The sequence below is a fragment of the Exophiala dermatitidis genome, assembly GCF_000230625.1.
Source record: "Exophiala dermatitidis NIH/UT8656 unplaced genomic scaffold supercont1.5, whole genome shotgun sequence".
In the NCBI taxonomy this organism is placed as follows: domain Eukaryota; kingdom Fungi; phylum Ascomycota; class Eurotiomycetes; order Chaetothyriales; family Herpotrichiellaceae; genus Exophiala; species Exophiala dermatitidis.
Genome location: NW_008751650.1, coordinates 1,270,079 through 1,285,472, shown reverse-complemented (window position 1 = coordinate 1,285,472; position 15,394 = coordinate 1,270,079). Strand labels below are relative to the sequence as shown.

The window sequence follows — 15,394 nt, the reverse complement described above, 5'->3', positions numbered from 1 at the left end:
ACCACTGAACAGACCCTCGAAATAAATATCTCACGCTGTCTCTACACTGCACAAGTCTCCACTAGAAGGCGGCAGTACTACTGGCCCTTGACTGGTGTACTGGGCCGTGAAAGGCTTACTCTTCGAGGTAGGCTTGCATGCTACGGGTAAGCGATCAGAGCCGGCATCGTGTGAGGGGCCGGTACAGACCTCCACTCTTTTGCAGCCTTGCCTGGAAGATGGTTGGCCGCCCTGCATCCCCTGGACGACTGACTTCATGACCGCTACATGTCTTTTGCCTCTGACGGAGGCCATGGTATACCGTCCTACATGTTGTATTGTTAAGCGCCCGGCCAAGCAATTGAAAATCTAGGGTTGTTATGGAGCACGGCCTGGTTCCCAACCGATCAGACATCGGTCAGCATTCATGAATGAAGAAGCCGGTGTGCCTGATGCGGCCGCTGATGCTGCAGCATATCTTGCACCGCTTCTAGAAAAGCCTCCTGCTGCTATTGAATCCGAGTATAACAAACTGCATAGGAATGTACAAGTCGTTCTCAGGCGTCAGATCGGGACACAGTCACAAGGAGGTGCCAGATCGGGCAGGCTGCCACTTTGTTCCGTTCAAGGAGAGGGAGCCTTGCTTCGGTCACTCAAATCCACAAGTTTGACCGACATACTGTTCCTCCTTGCCCGGATATACGATGCAGGCCACATAGTAATATGCAGGAATTTGGGTTTTGCCAAACGAGGGTGGCCTCACCAAGCAGGACTTTTACAGGATCCTTGTATGGATGTGAGTCTACTCACGGAGGAAATCGTCAAGAACGAATACAAACGCAACGAGGATATTGTCCTAGTATCCGACGATGAACATCCGAATGTCCTAAAAGCAACTTGGACCCCGATTTGTCCTATGAGTTTTGATCATCTCCCTACGATCGACTCACTGTCCAAGCTCCTTCCCGGCGAACGCTCACCAGGTAGAAATTACGCGGGTATCGGAGGAGGTGGTGGCTCTGATGTCATCAGCGCAAGCCTGCTGGGCCATCTTCTCCGGCGCAACGGCAAGGAAATGAATCTCCTTGTCTCCACCCGCACCTGGAGGACCGGATCGCAAGGGAAAGAAGGCTCGAGACTAGGGATCAAGCGCGAAGTGCATCAACACGGCGGACCCGCTGTGTTGGACGGTAAACCCGTGGCAGGGACATACCGCATCACCCCGGCGACATACACTGAGGGCCGGGATCTTGAAACCGTACCTATTCGCCACCATGAGCATGTGTTTCTCGTCCTTGACCAGGGAGAAGAGAAAGAGACACAAGACATCCCGCAAGATGAAAGGGCCGACCTTGCAACCCAGTTCCGGGCCGTTCTCTCACAGTGTCCGGATCTGGACACCGTCGTCGTGGTTGACACGGGCGGAGATGTGTTTGGTGGTGAAAAAGATGGACTCGCAGGATTCAGCACGCCTGACCAGGACCTCCGCGTCCAACGGGCAGTGGCAGGACTCCAGCACACTTATCCAAACCTCGTGACCACCGTGTTTGCTCCTGGCGTGGATGCCCCGGCCGATACTCCGGACAAAGCTAAGCGAGCGGGAGGAAAAGTCTACAGATTGGCGCCTGAAGAACAAACTCTCATCCTCGATATCCTTGCCAAAGACTACGGGATGGACGGGTCAAATCCCAACCGATTCGGCAAGACGAAACTGTGTCTCCAGGCCGCCTTGAAAGGTCAGCGAGGATGGACCTGTCTGGACCTGCCCGCCCATGTCGTCGATACCTGGGATAACCCCTGGAGTTGCTTCACTTACATCAGGGAGTGTATGAGTGACGTTTTGTTCGTTCCGCTGCTGGACCTCTTGCCGCTGATCGATCCTGGGCATGACTTGGAAGAGTCTACTTCCGCAAATCATACATGGCCACCGTCCACCACATAAAATGGACTACACCACATCTTTCTTGGTTTAGTTTGCCGTGACGATCAGCCATGGCTTCCTGCATGACCTGTTCAATACTGCATTCTTGCTTCAGCAGCTGGAATAAATAGACTCGGAGATGAAACCACTCTATTAGCTGCGATGGATTACACAACGTGATTCTGGCCCTTGGTCCTGTTAAAGTCCAGTACTGTACAATAGTACAATAGTACAGACTGTACTGTCCAACAATATATATTTAGATACCAGCAAACAAACGTCCGATTTGAAAAGTCAGCCTTAGCCTTATTGACATACCTACACAGTACCTAGGTATATGGACGTGTCAATATTTCAAGAATATACCACAGGCATACCACATCATACCTCATCATCCTTATACCGCCACTAAATGCAAGGCGTCGGAGACGAAGAAATGACACTGACTTGACATAAAACAAACCATTTGCCTTGTTCTCAACGACGACATGGCATGCGCTTGGCCTAGCTGGACACATTCCTATGAACAAGCCATACGCATATATACTCCAAAAGCAAGTCACATATCCGCTGGCACTGCCACAATCTGTCTCTGTCCCTGACAACCTGCCTACAAACCACAAGACCAAGACAAAAACCCAACTCCCGCAGTGCAGTGCCTGTGCTTCAATATACTATTTTCAATGTCCATATCCACGTCCATTTGGCCCAACACACATGCCGAGTCCCCTGCTCAGTGTACAATCTTCTCTTCATGCATCACACTCTCCGACCTCTTCTCCGCCGCAATCTCACTAACCCGATTCTCCAAATCATGAGAGATATACGACTCCTTGCTCGTGCCCACCACGATCCACGGCGCATGCGTAAACAAGTAATTCATCTCTTCGAGAGGGCGACGCGCAGTCTCGGGCAACAACAGCCAAAAGAATAAAGCGTTGGTGAAGTTGCAAATAATAAAAAGGTAGTAGTATTTGTAGCCGATGTTTTCCATCGCGATCGGTGTGACTTGGCCCTGTAAAACACACACAATCAGAACTTCATTCCCACACATCCACTCCAGTTGTTGTTACTTACAATCATGGTATTAAACGCAAAGCTCGTCATGGTCGCAATACTGACACCCTTGCTTCGGGTGCGGGTGTCAAAGACTTCGGACGGGATGATCCAGCTCAGGGGACCACAGGTACAACTGAAACTGAAATTGTACAACCAGGTCATGATGATGAATCCCCATTGAGCCCCCGTATTGGTGGATATTCCGGGTGGGAACAATGCCAAAAGAATAGTGGCAATGATAAATGTCACCATGTTGCCCAGGTTTCCTAGGATCAAAGGCCACCGACGGCCGGTGCGGTCGATGAACAGAATCGTGCAGAATTGCGCTACGAGCGCGATGATGCTGTTGATGCCTTGGTATTTGAGCGTGTCGTCGCCGGTGATACCTAGAAGACAGAGACAAAAGTCAGTCAGCAACGAACACTGGAGGCAAATTATCAAAACGCAGTTATCGTACCAATCTGTCCATAAATTGTTACCGAGTAGTATTGAATAGCAGAGACACCAGTCATCTGGACCGAAGCCTGAAGTGCACAACACAAAAACAGTCGGCGGAACGTGGCACGCGACCGGAATAGTTCGAGGTACGATTTGGCCTCGTGCTCGTGTTCGTACGCAATCGAAGTTTGGATCTGTTCGTATTCGGCCACGACCCATGGATCTTTCTCGTCGCCGTGGGAGTGCAGCTGTGCTAGTGTTTGGAGTGCTTTTTCGGGCTTGCCGTGGTCCATGAGCCATCTAAAACACACCAAAGTGTCAGTATATCACTCCGGACTTGCGTTGCGGACAGGTATAGTCTTACCTAGGCGACTCTGGAAAGAAGAAAATCAAAGCCCCCAGAAAGATGGCAGGCAGCATCTGCAGACCCAAAGGAACTCTCCACTGGGCGCTGCTGGTCTTGATATGAACATAAGTACCCCACGAGATCCAGGCGGCCACTAGAGCGCCAACACCCAGCATGAACTGCTGCAAGGCTGTGACACGGCCACGGATGCTCGGGTGGGCCAGTTCGGCCTGGTACAGAGGGATGACCATGACGAGGAACCCAACGCCCAATCCTGCCAGGAACCGACCGGCGTAGAGGTAATGGATGTTTTCGGCGCCCGTCTGCAATCCGCCGCCGAGACAGAAGATGATGGCTCCCAATGTGATTGTCATTCGACGACCCAGGTAGTCACCGCTAGGTCCGCCCAGACCGGCGCCGAAGAAGGCACCCGTGGTGAACATGGACACGACGAGACCTGATGATGTGGAGTCTGGATTGAATTTGGCGACGAAGGTGTTGCTCGCCACGACTTCGGCGATGACTCCGAGATCGTAGCCGTAGAGGTAGGACCCCAGTGAGGCGAAGACGCTGACGAGGAACTGGTACCATTTTGGAGGGAGGGCCATGATGGCAGACAGAACAGATAACAAAAAGAAATATGGTATGTCTGGTAGGAGAGATATGGTCCTCTCGTGTAATTGTACCTTGGACACAAGAACACGAACTCCACGAGGAAATCGTCCAAGTAGATATAGAAGTAAGTGATTGATCAAAGGAGCGGAGGCTAGCAGGAGTAAGTATCCCCGGTTCACGTTCCTTTAAGCATCAATACCGGTCGAAGCACCCCTTGCTAGTTAGTTGTTCCTTGTTCGCCCTCGTGATGCCGCGCTAGATTCCCGCAGTTTTTCCCACACCAGTCAAGTCACATCCCCGCAACAACGAGGAGCGAGCGCCACGAGACCGGAGCGAATGTGTGGGCAATGCTGGAGGCCCGCTTGAGGCATGCCCGTCACTCCATGCCATCCCTGGGAGGCGGCGAAAGCGTGATCCTGTTACATGGCATGGTTGTTGCGTGGAAAATGGTATAGGCGAGGAGAATCTCCGGTGGGGGAGAATCGTCGCCCAAACAGGAAGTCTCCCGGCGTTGGTCCAAAGCATCTCCATTATTCCCCGGCTCCTGGCCGGAGGAGAGGCAGAAGGGTAGAATCTCCTGACTTGAGTCAAGTGGATGTATGAGAAGCCATCATTCAATTGTCTGCTATGGCTGGCGCCGGCGCGCCAGTTCCGCCACAGCGCAAATCGGGATATATTTTGAGATATTGGACCGCACGTGTCGTAAACTTCAATCGGGGTTCCTTCGGAGACCACTGTCATTGACCGGAGCTTCGCCAAAAGAAGAAAATCCACATGGCTGGATACTTGACGGGGTCCCGTGGACCACCATACCATCATTGAAAGAATCAACTGTTGACTGTGATTAGCGAGAATTCAAGGGTACATGTACTTCAATACTTGGTGAATAGACTTGGAAAACACGACGCGAACTAACATATAGGACGAGATCGATTGTTTGTGCACGCAGGACAGTGACAGGTACAGTGTAACTGGCAGTCACAACTCATCGGTCCAATTTGACGTGGTCGCATCCGATAAGAAGTCTATCACCGCAGTATTCGTTATATCGCACAAGGCTGGCCATCCAGCACTCCTGAAAGCCAAGTGCCAGTGCGTCAAGGCAATACAGTGCAAGGCTACCGGCCCCTGAACACAAATCCAAAATGACGACCATCACAAGCAATTCAACTTCATCACCATCCATCACCATCTTCCCATCCCACAAAGTGTCGCGGATAAACCGCAACATCTATGCCGGATTCACAGAACACATGGGCCGGTGCATATACGGCGGGATCTACGACCCAGGGAACACCAACACGAACCTAATTGACTCACACGGGTTCCGAAAGGATGTTCTTGAGGCATTGGCACCGCTCGAGATTCCCGTCTTTCGCTACCCAGGGGGCAATTTCTGCGCCACATATCACTGGCAAGACGGGATAGGACCAGTCAAATCTCGCCCAGCAAGACCAGAACTAGCATGGGGCAACATCGAGACCAACCACTTCGGCACCGACGAGTTCATGCAGTGGTGCAAAGCGGCCAACACAGAACCATATCTCTGCCTAAATTTCGGAACAGGCACGCTCGACGAGGCCATGGCCTGGGTCGAATACTGCAACGGCACCAAAGACACGTACTATGCGAATCTGCGGCGGCAAAACGGTCATCCAGAGCCCTACAATGTCAAGTACTGGGCTTTGGGCAACGAGATGTGGGGGCCCTGGCAGATCGAGCAAATGACCCAAGAGGCGTACGCCGAGAAAGCACTGCAGTGGGCGAAAGCCCTCAAGCTCCTGGACCCGTCCATCGAGCTCATTTTGTGCGGTAAAGAAGGCGCCACCTCCTGGGACTATTATACACTGAAGCACTGTCTGCAGCCTGCTGGACTCAGTGATCTGGGTGAAGAGCGTCTGCCTCTGATTGACATGCATAGCATTCATCTGTACACTGCCAGTGAAGACCATTACGAGAACGTCACGGCGCCGCTGGCCGCGGAACGCAGCATTGAGGTCTGTTCAGGTCTGATTGATCTTGCGATCGTGGAGAACAAGATCCCAGCTTCACAGAAAAGACCTACCATCTGCTTTGATGAATGGAATGTGTGGTCGCCGCCCCGTGCTCCTGGCAGCAAAGGCGCCGAAGAAAAGTATACTCTCTCAGATGCGCTTGCCGTGGCGGTGTGGCTGAACGTGTTGGTCCGCAAGTCTCGCGATGTTGGAATGGCTTGTATTGCGCAGAGCGTCAATGTTATCAGTCCCCTCATGACAACCGAGACGGGAATCATCAGGCAGACAATCTGGTGGCCATATGAGCTGTTTTGCAGGTTCATGAAAGGACACACTGTCGCCGTCCATCTGGCTTGTGATTCCTATACTGGTTCCACAAAGCCTGATTGGGTCAGGGCCGTCAAGGAGACCCCATGGCTTGATGTTAGTGCTACGGTTGATGATGACGGCTGGGTGAGCGTGTGCGTTGTTAATATGCACCTTGAAGTCGACTTCAAGACCGCCATCGGAGGACCCAACGGCCAGAAGGTCACCGTGTACACTGTTACAGGCTCAAATCCTCAAGCAACCAATATGGCTGGGAAAGAAGAAGTCGGATTGAAACGGTCAGAGTGGGATTCGGAAAAGGACCAAAGTTTTGTATTTCCCAAATGTTCCATAACCATGCTGAGGTGGAAAAGTCAATAGTGTAACATTATATATGCTCCGCGGACATCAATGAAAAAAGAATAGACAAAATTTGTACCAGTTTGTGCACCAACCCGGTTTCAGCCTGTGAACCGCAGGGCAAAAGTCTGAAGTATCGGAATCCATGAGGAACATCCGAATTTGTCGGACTGCATTCGTCAACGAGATGCTTGCCTTCGCAAAGAGGCTGAGCCCAGCAACGCCACGGATTGAGGCGTGTTCGAAATTATCCCGCCTTTCTGAGCTCTGCCAACTTTGTCAAAATATTGTGATATTCTCTGCTCACGCCCCAACACGCCAGTCTTGTTCGTAATAACTTGGCTCCCTCCAGTAAAACCTTCTGTGGCGTCTTGCAAATATCTCCCACGTTGCTCATGTGGCCAGACATGTTGTGACCATTGCGAACAAAGTGCTGTATCATTTCATCGTCACAAGGCCGGTCAAGATGAATAAACTCTGGTTGTTCATCCGACGACGAGGTTCCATCATCGCTATCTGAGTCAGAACTCCGGGGTGGAGAAGAGGCCGGGGCATCGAAATCGCCAACAGCGGGGTTCAAAGGAGCCGAAGGTCCCTGTTTCCCAACGCCAGGCCTCGATAAGGTTGGGTTTTGTGGTGTTGTTGGACCAGAGTGGTTTCCAGGCTGGGTGGAAGCCTTGTGGATGAATTTTGCTGGATGCTCCTTTCTTTCCACGCGAGAGGGCTGGATAGCCGCGCCTGCATCAGGCCCGCTCGGCCCTCCTTCGGGTCGCTGATTGGCAGCGGCAGCATCACGTTCCAGAGCAGCAGATTTGTATGAACCATAAGTCCACAGCACAAGAGCGGCAAGATACACGGCCACCGGTTCGAAGAAGCTGGTCGCAGAATACCGTCGAACGTACCAGAACACCGAGCCGGCGTGGACCATGGCTAGCCGGGCCTTGTGTTGCTCCTCCCGTAGCCAGCGCCATGTTATTTTGCGGATCTGTGTCAACTTTGCGCTATTGCGTGGCTGGTAGCTGCCATCATGCACATAGAATGACGCTCTGGATGAGTTTCCGACCTTACCTATGAGCGAAAACAGCAAATCTTGTATCTCCTGGAATGGGGTGAGAAGAACGATCCGGGCTAGGTGGAGGTGGAGAACCACGGGATGTTCAATCCCGGAGGCTTTGGCAACGACGCTGGATGCCTGCCATTGAAGCACATCAAGACAGTCACAAGCGCTGTTGCGCCAATTCGCATAGAGGGGGTACAGAGGAAGCCAGAAGTTGTCTTTCGATGGAGTGTTCAAGAATCCTCGGGCTTTACCGGTAGGAACCCACTCGCTTAGTGGTTGCTTAATATGGGTGCCGACTTCCCATGTGCGTAGATAAAGAGCATGAATCAACAGAGTTTGTGATAGTTCACTGTAGGTGGGGTCGACTGTCTTTGTGTTGTAGAGGGTTTCAAGTGCCGCACACAGTGAGGGTGTCTTGGGCAATTTCTGTCTGGCTTCGGCACATGCCTCCGGAGAAGCTGCATCCCAGGCAGATTCAGCGCAGGGCAACGGCGTTCTCGCATCGTCCATATTACACAGCGGTCGAGCATTTGACATGTAGCCGAGACAACAGTCCAACAACCAGGCCGTGTACCCAATCCGACGCAATGACTCTGACCTGATCCATTGCTGCCAAGATTGTACATGATCGATGGTTGCTTCACCATGGGCGTCTAGCTCGGGTCCGGTCTCTGGTAGCTGAAGTACGCCGGACTCTAGACACCAACGCGACAAGTCTGCATGATACCGTGGGGCCATCGACCGCAATTGCTCACGGTCCGCCTGGACCATCCCGATAAGATTCAAGATCCGGGCTTGAGCCAGCGGTATATCTAGAGTGACATCAGGAGCACCATCTGCATACTGTTGGATAGCACGTCTTAGAAATTCCTGAAACGCGTCCTGCATGTCAAGAGCGTTGGGGATTTTCGAGAAAGTGCTGCCTATGGTTGCGGTGGCCAGCACCACAAGCCAATGGGATTGGGGTCCGAAAGACGCTCGGTGAATGATAGGGTGTGTCGGATGGAAGTTGTCAAAATAGAGACCGATAGAATGATTCAGGGCTTGCAGACTTGGGAATGAAGTACTTTCGAAAGGGTGCGACAATGCATTCTCCCCGCACAATCTCCGGAACAACCTCGAAATGGTATCGTAAGAGGACTGAGAACAATACTCTAGGGCACCGCTAGTTGATAATGCGTCTGGAAGATCGCAAGAGTCTGAGAATGAATAGCCCGATTTATATTCCCTTGGCCGACTAAAGGCTTCGAGGGGAAAGGATGCTTTGCGTTTCTTGCGTCTAAGGTCAGACGGGATGGTTGAGTTGCTGTTTGCTTTCGTTCCATTCAGGCCGTCGCTTGTAGATGACGCAGGACTTCCCATTGTCATTAAAGAGGTCGGGACTGCCTGGTTCCCAGACAATTCCGGAGGGGCATTGCTTGTCACCTGGAATATTCCAGCATCTGGATCGAGCGGAATCGCCACGCCATAATCCGTTCCAAGATTGGTGGTATCGGACAAGGGAGGCAGAATGAATGAGAAATCCTGCTCAAGTTCGGCATCGTAAGGCGAGGGATAGATGCTTGGTGGTATCCAATTCAGAGGCTCATCGAACGCTGTGTAATCGTAAGATGGGGCAGATCCGCCAAAGTCGGCTTGAAAATGAGGATTGACTGTCGTGGTCGCATAGTTGTCAGGTTGCAGCAATTGACCCGAAACTGGATTTATCGCGCCGGAGTCCAGAGGTTGTTGCTCGCTATGAGACGAGGGCATGTTGTTTGCGTTATAGCTCGCAAAGCCTGGCTGTATAAAAGAAGACGGCACGGGATTGGGGCCAGGAACAGTGTCCGCGAGGATTGTCGAAACGGGTGACCTCCTGTCATGGCTGTTGGACGTATATGAATTAGATTCATTGTCTGAAAAGACCAGTTGACTGAAATGCCCTAGAAGCTGCTGCTTCGATCCTTCGCCCTCCACTTTGGCATACTCGACTGGAGAGGAACCCTTCCGCCGCTTGTTGGGATAAGTGCACTCGATGTTGCGGACATTGCATCGCCCGCATGGTACTCCGCCGGAGCATCTCGACCTTGCTGTCGCACAAGCAAGACAAGCCCGAAAGGTGCCATGTGTGACACGATGGACTGGGCCTCTATCCTCGGTGGCTTGGTGGCTCTTCTCATGGCGGAGAAGAGTGTCAGAACGGGCAAACGTCTTTCCACAAGTGGCACATGCCGTAGACCGCTCGGAAGGTTTTTCTTGCCCCCTTTCATTCATGCCTACACAAGACCACGAACTTGGGTGCAAAGCATCACCAAGCTTCCGTCATGACCGTTGGCGTTGATTATAGCTTACAGCCGCATTCTCAGGAACAAGACAATCGAAGCTTGGAATCGCTTCATCATGTTGCACTCTCATGTTGCGCTCACGAGACGCTTCTTGATGCAGGAAATGCGGGGACTTGGCTCAGCACGTGATCGACTTTGAGCACGTGACATAAAATTGTCTAGCCTTGCTTATGTAAGATACAGAATGTCCGCGGCATGACCATTCGAGTGCCGATCAGTGCCGGAAAGATAACAACCTTGGGGTGTACACGCATTGTCCTGAGTTAAAAGGGACTCGCGTTGGTTTGAATTTCCGTCCTTCAAAGACCCTTTGAGGACAAGGGTATCAAACACCGCGGGCAGGACAGCTTAATCCATTTGCTTGCGTTCAGTTTATGTTCTCGCTTCAACCACACTGCAGTTCCTTGACAATTCCCCTGGCTGAAGCCGGCTCCCTGGTAATCCTCATTCAGAATTGATCTCTTCCCACAGCTCCATACCACGCTAGACCAAGCACGCCACCGAGGACGATGGCGGGTGCTGGAGCAACATTGAACCAAGCAGACTCGGCATAAGTCAACACCGCGACGACAACCCACCACGGCTCCTTCGCCAGGCTCTGACCCTGATTAGCCTGCGGTGTCAAGTAGCCAATCTCCCAAAGACGATATACTGCCGTAAACACCAGTCCGACAGCAGTCGCATTGATGCCTCTGAGCAAGCTCACAAACATAGGTTTGGTACGCAACACTCGCCACAGGCTCTGAACCCCGATCGCCAGCGTGATGCCCGGCAAGAAGATGGCAATATATCCCACCAGCGCTCCAAGTATCGTAGGCTGACCTGTTCCCAAGACCGCCAAAGCACCCAGATAGACGGCGAAATTGAAGTTTGGGCCTGGGAGAGCCTGGATGATAGCCAGGCCGATTAGGAAATCCCTGGACGATACCCAACCTGGCTGAACCACATATTCGCGAAGCAAGGGAATCACCACCGGCCCTCCGCCAAAGATAATTGTGCCGGCAAGATACATGTTGGCGAACAGATCAAGCGGCCGGGGCACCCGGTGTAAGAGGCCTCGGGTAGCTAGGATTGCGGCGAATGATGCTACAGCAAAAATCACTCTAGTCAGAAATGGAGTCTCTTTGCGCGAGGCTCTGGCCAACTTACCGAAAAACAGAGATATTATAATCACACCTGCACGAATGGAAATCCCGTGCGACCGCATGTCGGTGGAGGCTGTTGCCACGAGGGGACCGGGTTCGTTTGCCGCGGGCACTCTCGCCGGGATATTCTGCTGCTGCTGGTGCAGATTTGTTTCCGCCGTAGGCGCAACCGCGGCCCCGACTCTTCTCTGCAAACCATTTGATGAGCCGCCGGCAGCGGCGCCATCCTGCCTCTGGCCACCAAGCTCAATGCTCTGGGAATCATCGGTGCCAGCAGCCTCTTCCGGCGAAGTTGGAGATTCTCTACTTCTCTTCCATTTCCTCACCATCCGAGCCACCGCTTGTCGAAGCCACACATCCCAAACCGCGGTCAGGATTCCTCCCACAGCAATGAGCATCGGAAAATACCATAGAGCATTGTAACAGAGGCCTGCACATGCACCGAAGATCACTAGGATTCTCGACAGTCTGTCTTTGATGGCCTTGTCCGCGAGCTATGGAAGAAAGTCAGCTAGCCTTCAAGAATTCTCGTGGGTTCTTCTTGTACCTGGACTGCCGCAAGAGCCACGATTCCCACCGTAGAGGCATTCAATCCTGATAACAAGGCGTATACGGCACTTGGCAAGACGGTGCTAAGGCGTTGTACTCCCAGCGACAGACCAAACATTCCAATAGCCCCCGGTAAGCTGTAGAATCAAACAACATCAGCCTACCGAGCGAACAGAAGAGTCGGGCCATTTGTTTCACCTCCACAGCAAGAACACAGCAATCGCCGGGATGAAGCCCGCATGGATCATGGCCATGCAAAAGACCATCTTTGTACTGGCCGGGCCTGGAAGAGCTTGACATAATGCGAACAGTTCTTGATACTAAGTAAACCAACGAGCTATAGTGTTAGCTAGAAACACCGGATGCACGCATCGCCGGAAATCAAACACACGTACCGTCTGCTCGTCAATCCAGGGCGTCAAACCACCCCGCCCTTCCACGAACCGTCGGTGCAAAATCTGAAAGTGGACAGGAGGTCCGCCAAAGGCTGTGAATCCCAGATCCCACGTGCGGGCGAACACATCACCAAGTCGGATGGCCAGCTTTTCATTATTCGCGTGATACGCGTTATCCCGGTCCCGGGTCAGGGCGTGGATTGCCCTTATGGTTTCGACCAGAGGCATGGCTACCGACTGGCCCTCAAAGGTTTATCTACTTACATGTTCAGTCTGGTTCGAGAGCATGAAAGCAAACTTGAACTTGGGATATAGTTATAGCTCCCATGCAGCGCCGAGACCCTTCAGCCGCTTTACCAAGACGTCTGTTGGCCAATCACCGAATGGCCAAGATACACGCCATCCAAGTTACTTGAAGGAGAATAATAATCAGCAGGAACAACATGACCGTGCGGTAAGCCTTGCGATGCTTTTCACATTGCTTCCATTAAGGAGTGATGTGTCGGCCTTAAATAAAAATCCTAGGACGCGGCGAAGACCACAGCTACATCGCCACCAATTCTTGTAATGCGGCGGTTCACTCCTGAGCGGACGATGAGGCCGAGGATCCATCAAAGGAAATACTGGTAGGAGCAACAGGTGTTGTGACCAAATTGCAGAAAAGGAAGACTAGTTCAATTCGTGCAAGGAACGGGTTGTCATATATTTCGAGACGAATATTTATATAGTACAGTACGGTCCTCCACCCAGCAACGCCCGCCTGGCCAAGAAAGGTGAATTCCGTCAAAATTTGCCAGGGCCGCTGGTCAAAGAACTCTGATCCTGACTGTCAGGGAAGAAGTATGCTCCGACGCTATTTCCGAATTCATGCCGTTAGCAACGCAAACTGAATGGCGGAGATGAGAGAATGAATAAGGGAGGACGAGACCACTTACGCAACAATAACGTAGCATGCACAAAGCAATGCGCCCTCTAGATAATTACTCCTCCCATCAAGCACCAGGAAATTGACAATAAAGGTCGAAACGAACAGCGACCCGGTCTCGAACAGGCTGAAGTATAAAGACATGTCCTTGTTTAGGATCCAGCCTAGGATGACAACCACGGGTGTAACGAACAAAGCGATCTGAATCGAGCTGCCTAAGGACACACCTAAGGCCAAGTCGAGTTTGTTTTTCGCTGCGACGGTCACGGCAGTCACATGCTCGGCGGCATTGCCGACAATGGGCAAGATGATCAACCCGACAAAAGCCTCGGATAGTGGCGAGTTTTCCACCAAGTGTTCAATGCTGCCGACGAGAAATTCTGCGCACAGGGCTACAAGCCCGGTCGAAATAAGTAGGAGAATAATCGAGGCGGTCTGGCCCATGGGTGGTGCATCTTCATCATCGGCCGGAATGCTGGGCGCCATGGCACGCCGCGCAAGAGGACCCGAGCCGCGGCGTGAGTCTGCACCGTGATCAGGGTCTGAGCGGTATCGACGGAGGTTGCCGTTATATTGGTGCTCGGGTGGCTTGTTTCCTCCCGGCGGAAGTGTTGAAGAACGGAATACCGGTGGCGTGCGGATGGAAATACCGCGAGGTCCGAGGACCGGCTTTTTACCCTTGGTAGCAGGATTTGCCGTTGTCCCCGTCGGAGCAGCGGGTGTAGATGTATTCGTGGGTGGTAGTGATATCGTCGGGTCTGACCCTGTCTCCATTTCTGCAGGCTCCTCAGTCTTTTCTGCCAGGATATCTCCCGGAGTTATTGCATTGCTTTGCTCAGTTCCGCCGATGTCAGCTTCGTCTTCGATCTCGATTTTCTCGTGTCTTTTTCTGCCCAGCTGCATCTTCAGTCTCTTGCGGACACGGCGCTGCGAGCCCGAACTGGCTGTTGAAACCCGCGAAGAGCTTGCTGATGAGGAGCTCGTTGAATCAAAGCGTGACAAAAAGCCCGGTACCGCTTCCTCATCGATGACATGTTGAGGTGTCCCTTGATAGAGGTATGCGTGAGACTTGAGTTGAAAGAGGAGATACAGAAAATAAATAATAAGCAGTATTACTGAAGTGCCCCGACTGAGTTTGATCACGGCTTTGTCGGCAACATCAAGATCGTTGAAGGACGCATGGAAGGCTGTCTAGATTCGTTGTCAGCTTACCCAACGTGAAATGTCTTGGTGATAACCCTACCGGAATAAGCAGGCTGAGGACCGCAAGAGCTAACAAACATGCCGACATTTGAGTGACAGTGCTGTCGTATATTTGTTCCTGAAACTCCAGACCGCCAATCAAAAACGCCATTCCCAGGATCAGAAGCAAATTCGCCAACAGGGACCCAATGAGGGAGGCTTGCACGATTCGGATTTCATTTTTGACCAGAGCAATGATAAAAATAATCAATTCGACCGCATTTCCGAAACTGACATTTAGCAAGGCGCCCAATGTAGGACCAAGTCGATGCGCGACACTTTCCGTGGCAAAGGTCAAAAGCCCGGCCAAGGGGATGATGGCGACCGCATTCAAGGCGAAGACAACATTAGGGTCGACACCAGCAAAATGGACGGCAATGCCGACTGGCACAAATACCAACAGCACATTTACCCAGCTATGGAATAATGCCGTTTTGGTATTCGCAAGGACTCGCTTGGCGACAGAGGGTTTCGGTTGCTGTTCACCTTGACCGCCGGTTCGGGCATTGGTGTGCGGACTCCGAGCCTTACCCTTTGGCTGGATAGAACTATCGACCTGGGACCATGGATTGAACTTGTTTTTGTGGGCGGCAGAATGTGCCCATGCCCGGAATCGATCTATCGAGAAGTCAGTGCCATGACTCTGGCGGGCTGGTTGAAAGCAAGCGAACGTACGCATTGTTGTTATTGGTTAGTGGTCTTGAATACCGACATTACTCTAGGGAATAATGTTGAG

General features: G+C 52.1%; 6 protein-coding genes across 6 annotated transcripts; 2 read left to right on the top strand and 4 right to left on the bottom strand.

Annotated features, from left to right (window-relative positions):
* Positions 1-23: 23 nt before the first annotated feature.
* HMPREF1120_06054 (uncharacterized protein) lies at positions 24-2,958 on the top strand. Its single transcript, XM_009160249.1, has one exon. The coding sequence runs from the start codon at positions 407-409 to the stop codon at positions 1,919-1,921; it is 1,515 nt and encodes a 504-aa protein (XP_009158497.1). The 5' UTR covers positions 24-406; the 3' UTR covers positions 1,922-2,958.
* Positions 2,634-4,351, bottom strand: HMPREF1120_06053 (MFS transporter, SP family, sugar:H+ symporter; the record flags this gene model as incomplete). Its single annotated transcript, XM_009160248.1, has 4 exons — positions 2,634-2,915; positions 2,978-3,345; positions 3,417-3,697; positions 3,762-4,351. 4 exons carry the CDS (start codon positions 4,349-4,351, stop codon positions 2,634-2,636), a joined length of 1,521 nt encoding a protein of 506 aa, XP_009158496.1.
* Positions 4,352-4,905: 554 nt separating this feature from the next.
* On the top strand, positions 4,906-7,100 carry HMPREF1120_06052 (alpha-N-arabinofuranosidase C). The gene has a single exon (XM_009160247.1). It carries the CDS (start codon positions 5,504-5,506, stop codon positions 7,037-7,039), a length of 1,536 nt encoding a protein of 511 aa, XP_009158495.1. The 5' UTR covers positions 4,906-5,503; the 3' UTR covers positions 7,040-7,100.
* Positions 7,101-7,265: 165 nt separating this feature from the next.
* HMPREF1120_06051 (uncharacterized protein) lies at positions 7,266-10,331 on the bottom strand (the record flags this gene model as incomplete). Its single annotated transcript, XM_009160246.1, has 1 exon — positions 7,266-10,331. The coding sequence occupies one exon, from the start codon at positions 10,329-10,331 to the stop codon at positions 7,266-7,268; it is 3,066 nt and encodes a 1,021-aa protein (XP_009158494.1).
* A 519-nt stretch (positions 10,332-10,850) lies between these two features.
* HMPREF1120_06050 (chromate transporter) lies at positions 10,851-12,719 on the bottom strand (the record flags this gene model as incomplete). Its single annotated transcript, XM_009160245.1, has 5 exons — positions 10,851-11,488; positions 11,552-12,041; positions 12,095-12,233; positions 12,295-12,416; positions 12,492-12,719. The coding sequence occupies 5 exons, from the start codon at positions 12,717-12,719 to the stop codon at positions 10,851-10,853; spliced, it is 1,617 nt and encodes a 538-aa protein (XP_009158493.1).
* A 703-nt stretch (positions 12,720-13,422) lies between these two features.
* Positions 13,423-15,337, bottom strand: HMPREF1120_06049 (Ca2+:H+ antiporter; the record flags this gene model as incomplete). The annotated part of the gene is made up of 2 exons (XM_009160244.1): positions 13,423-14,607; positions 14,660-15,337. The coding sequence occupies 2 exons, from the start codon at positions 15,335-15,337 to the stop codon at positions 13,423-13,425; spliced, it is 1,863 nt and encodes a 620-aa protein (XP_009158492.1).
* Positions 15,338-15,394: the final 57 nt, after the last annotated feature.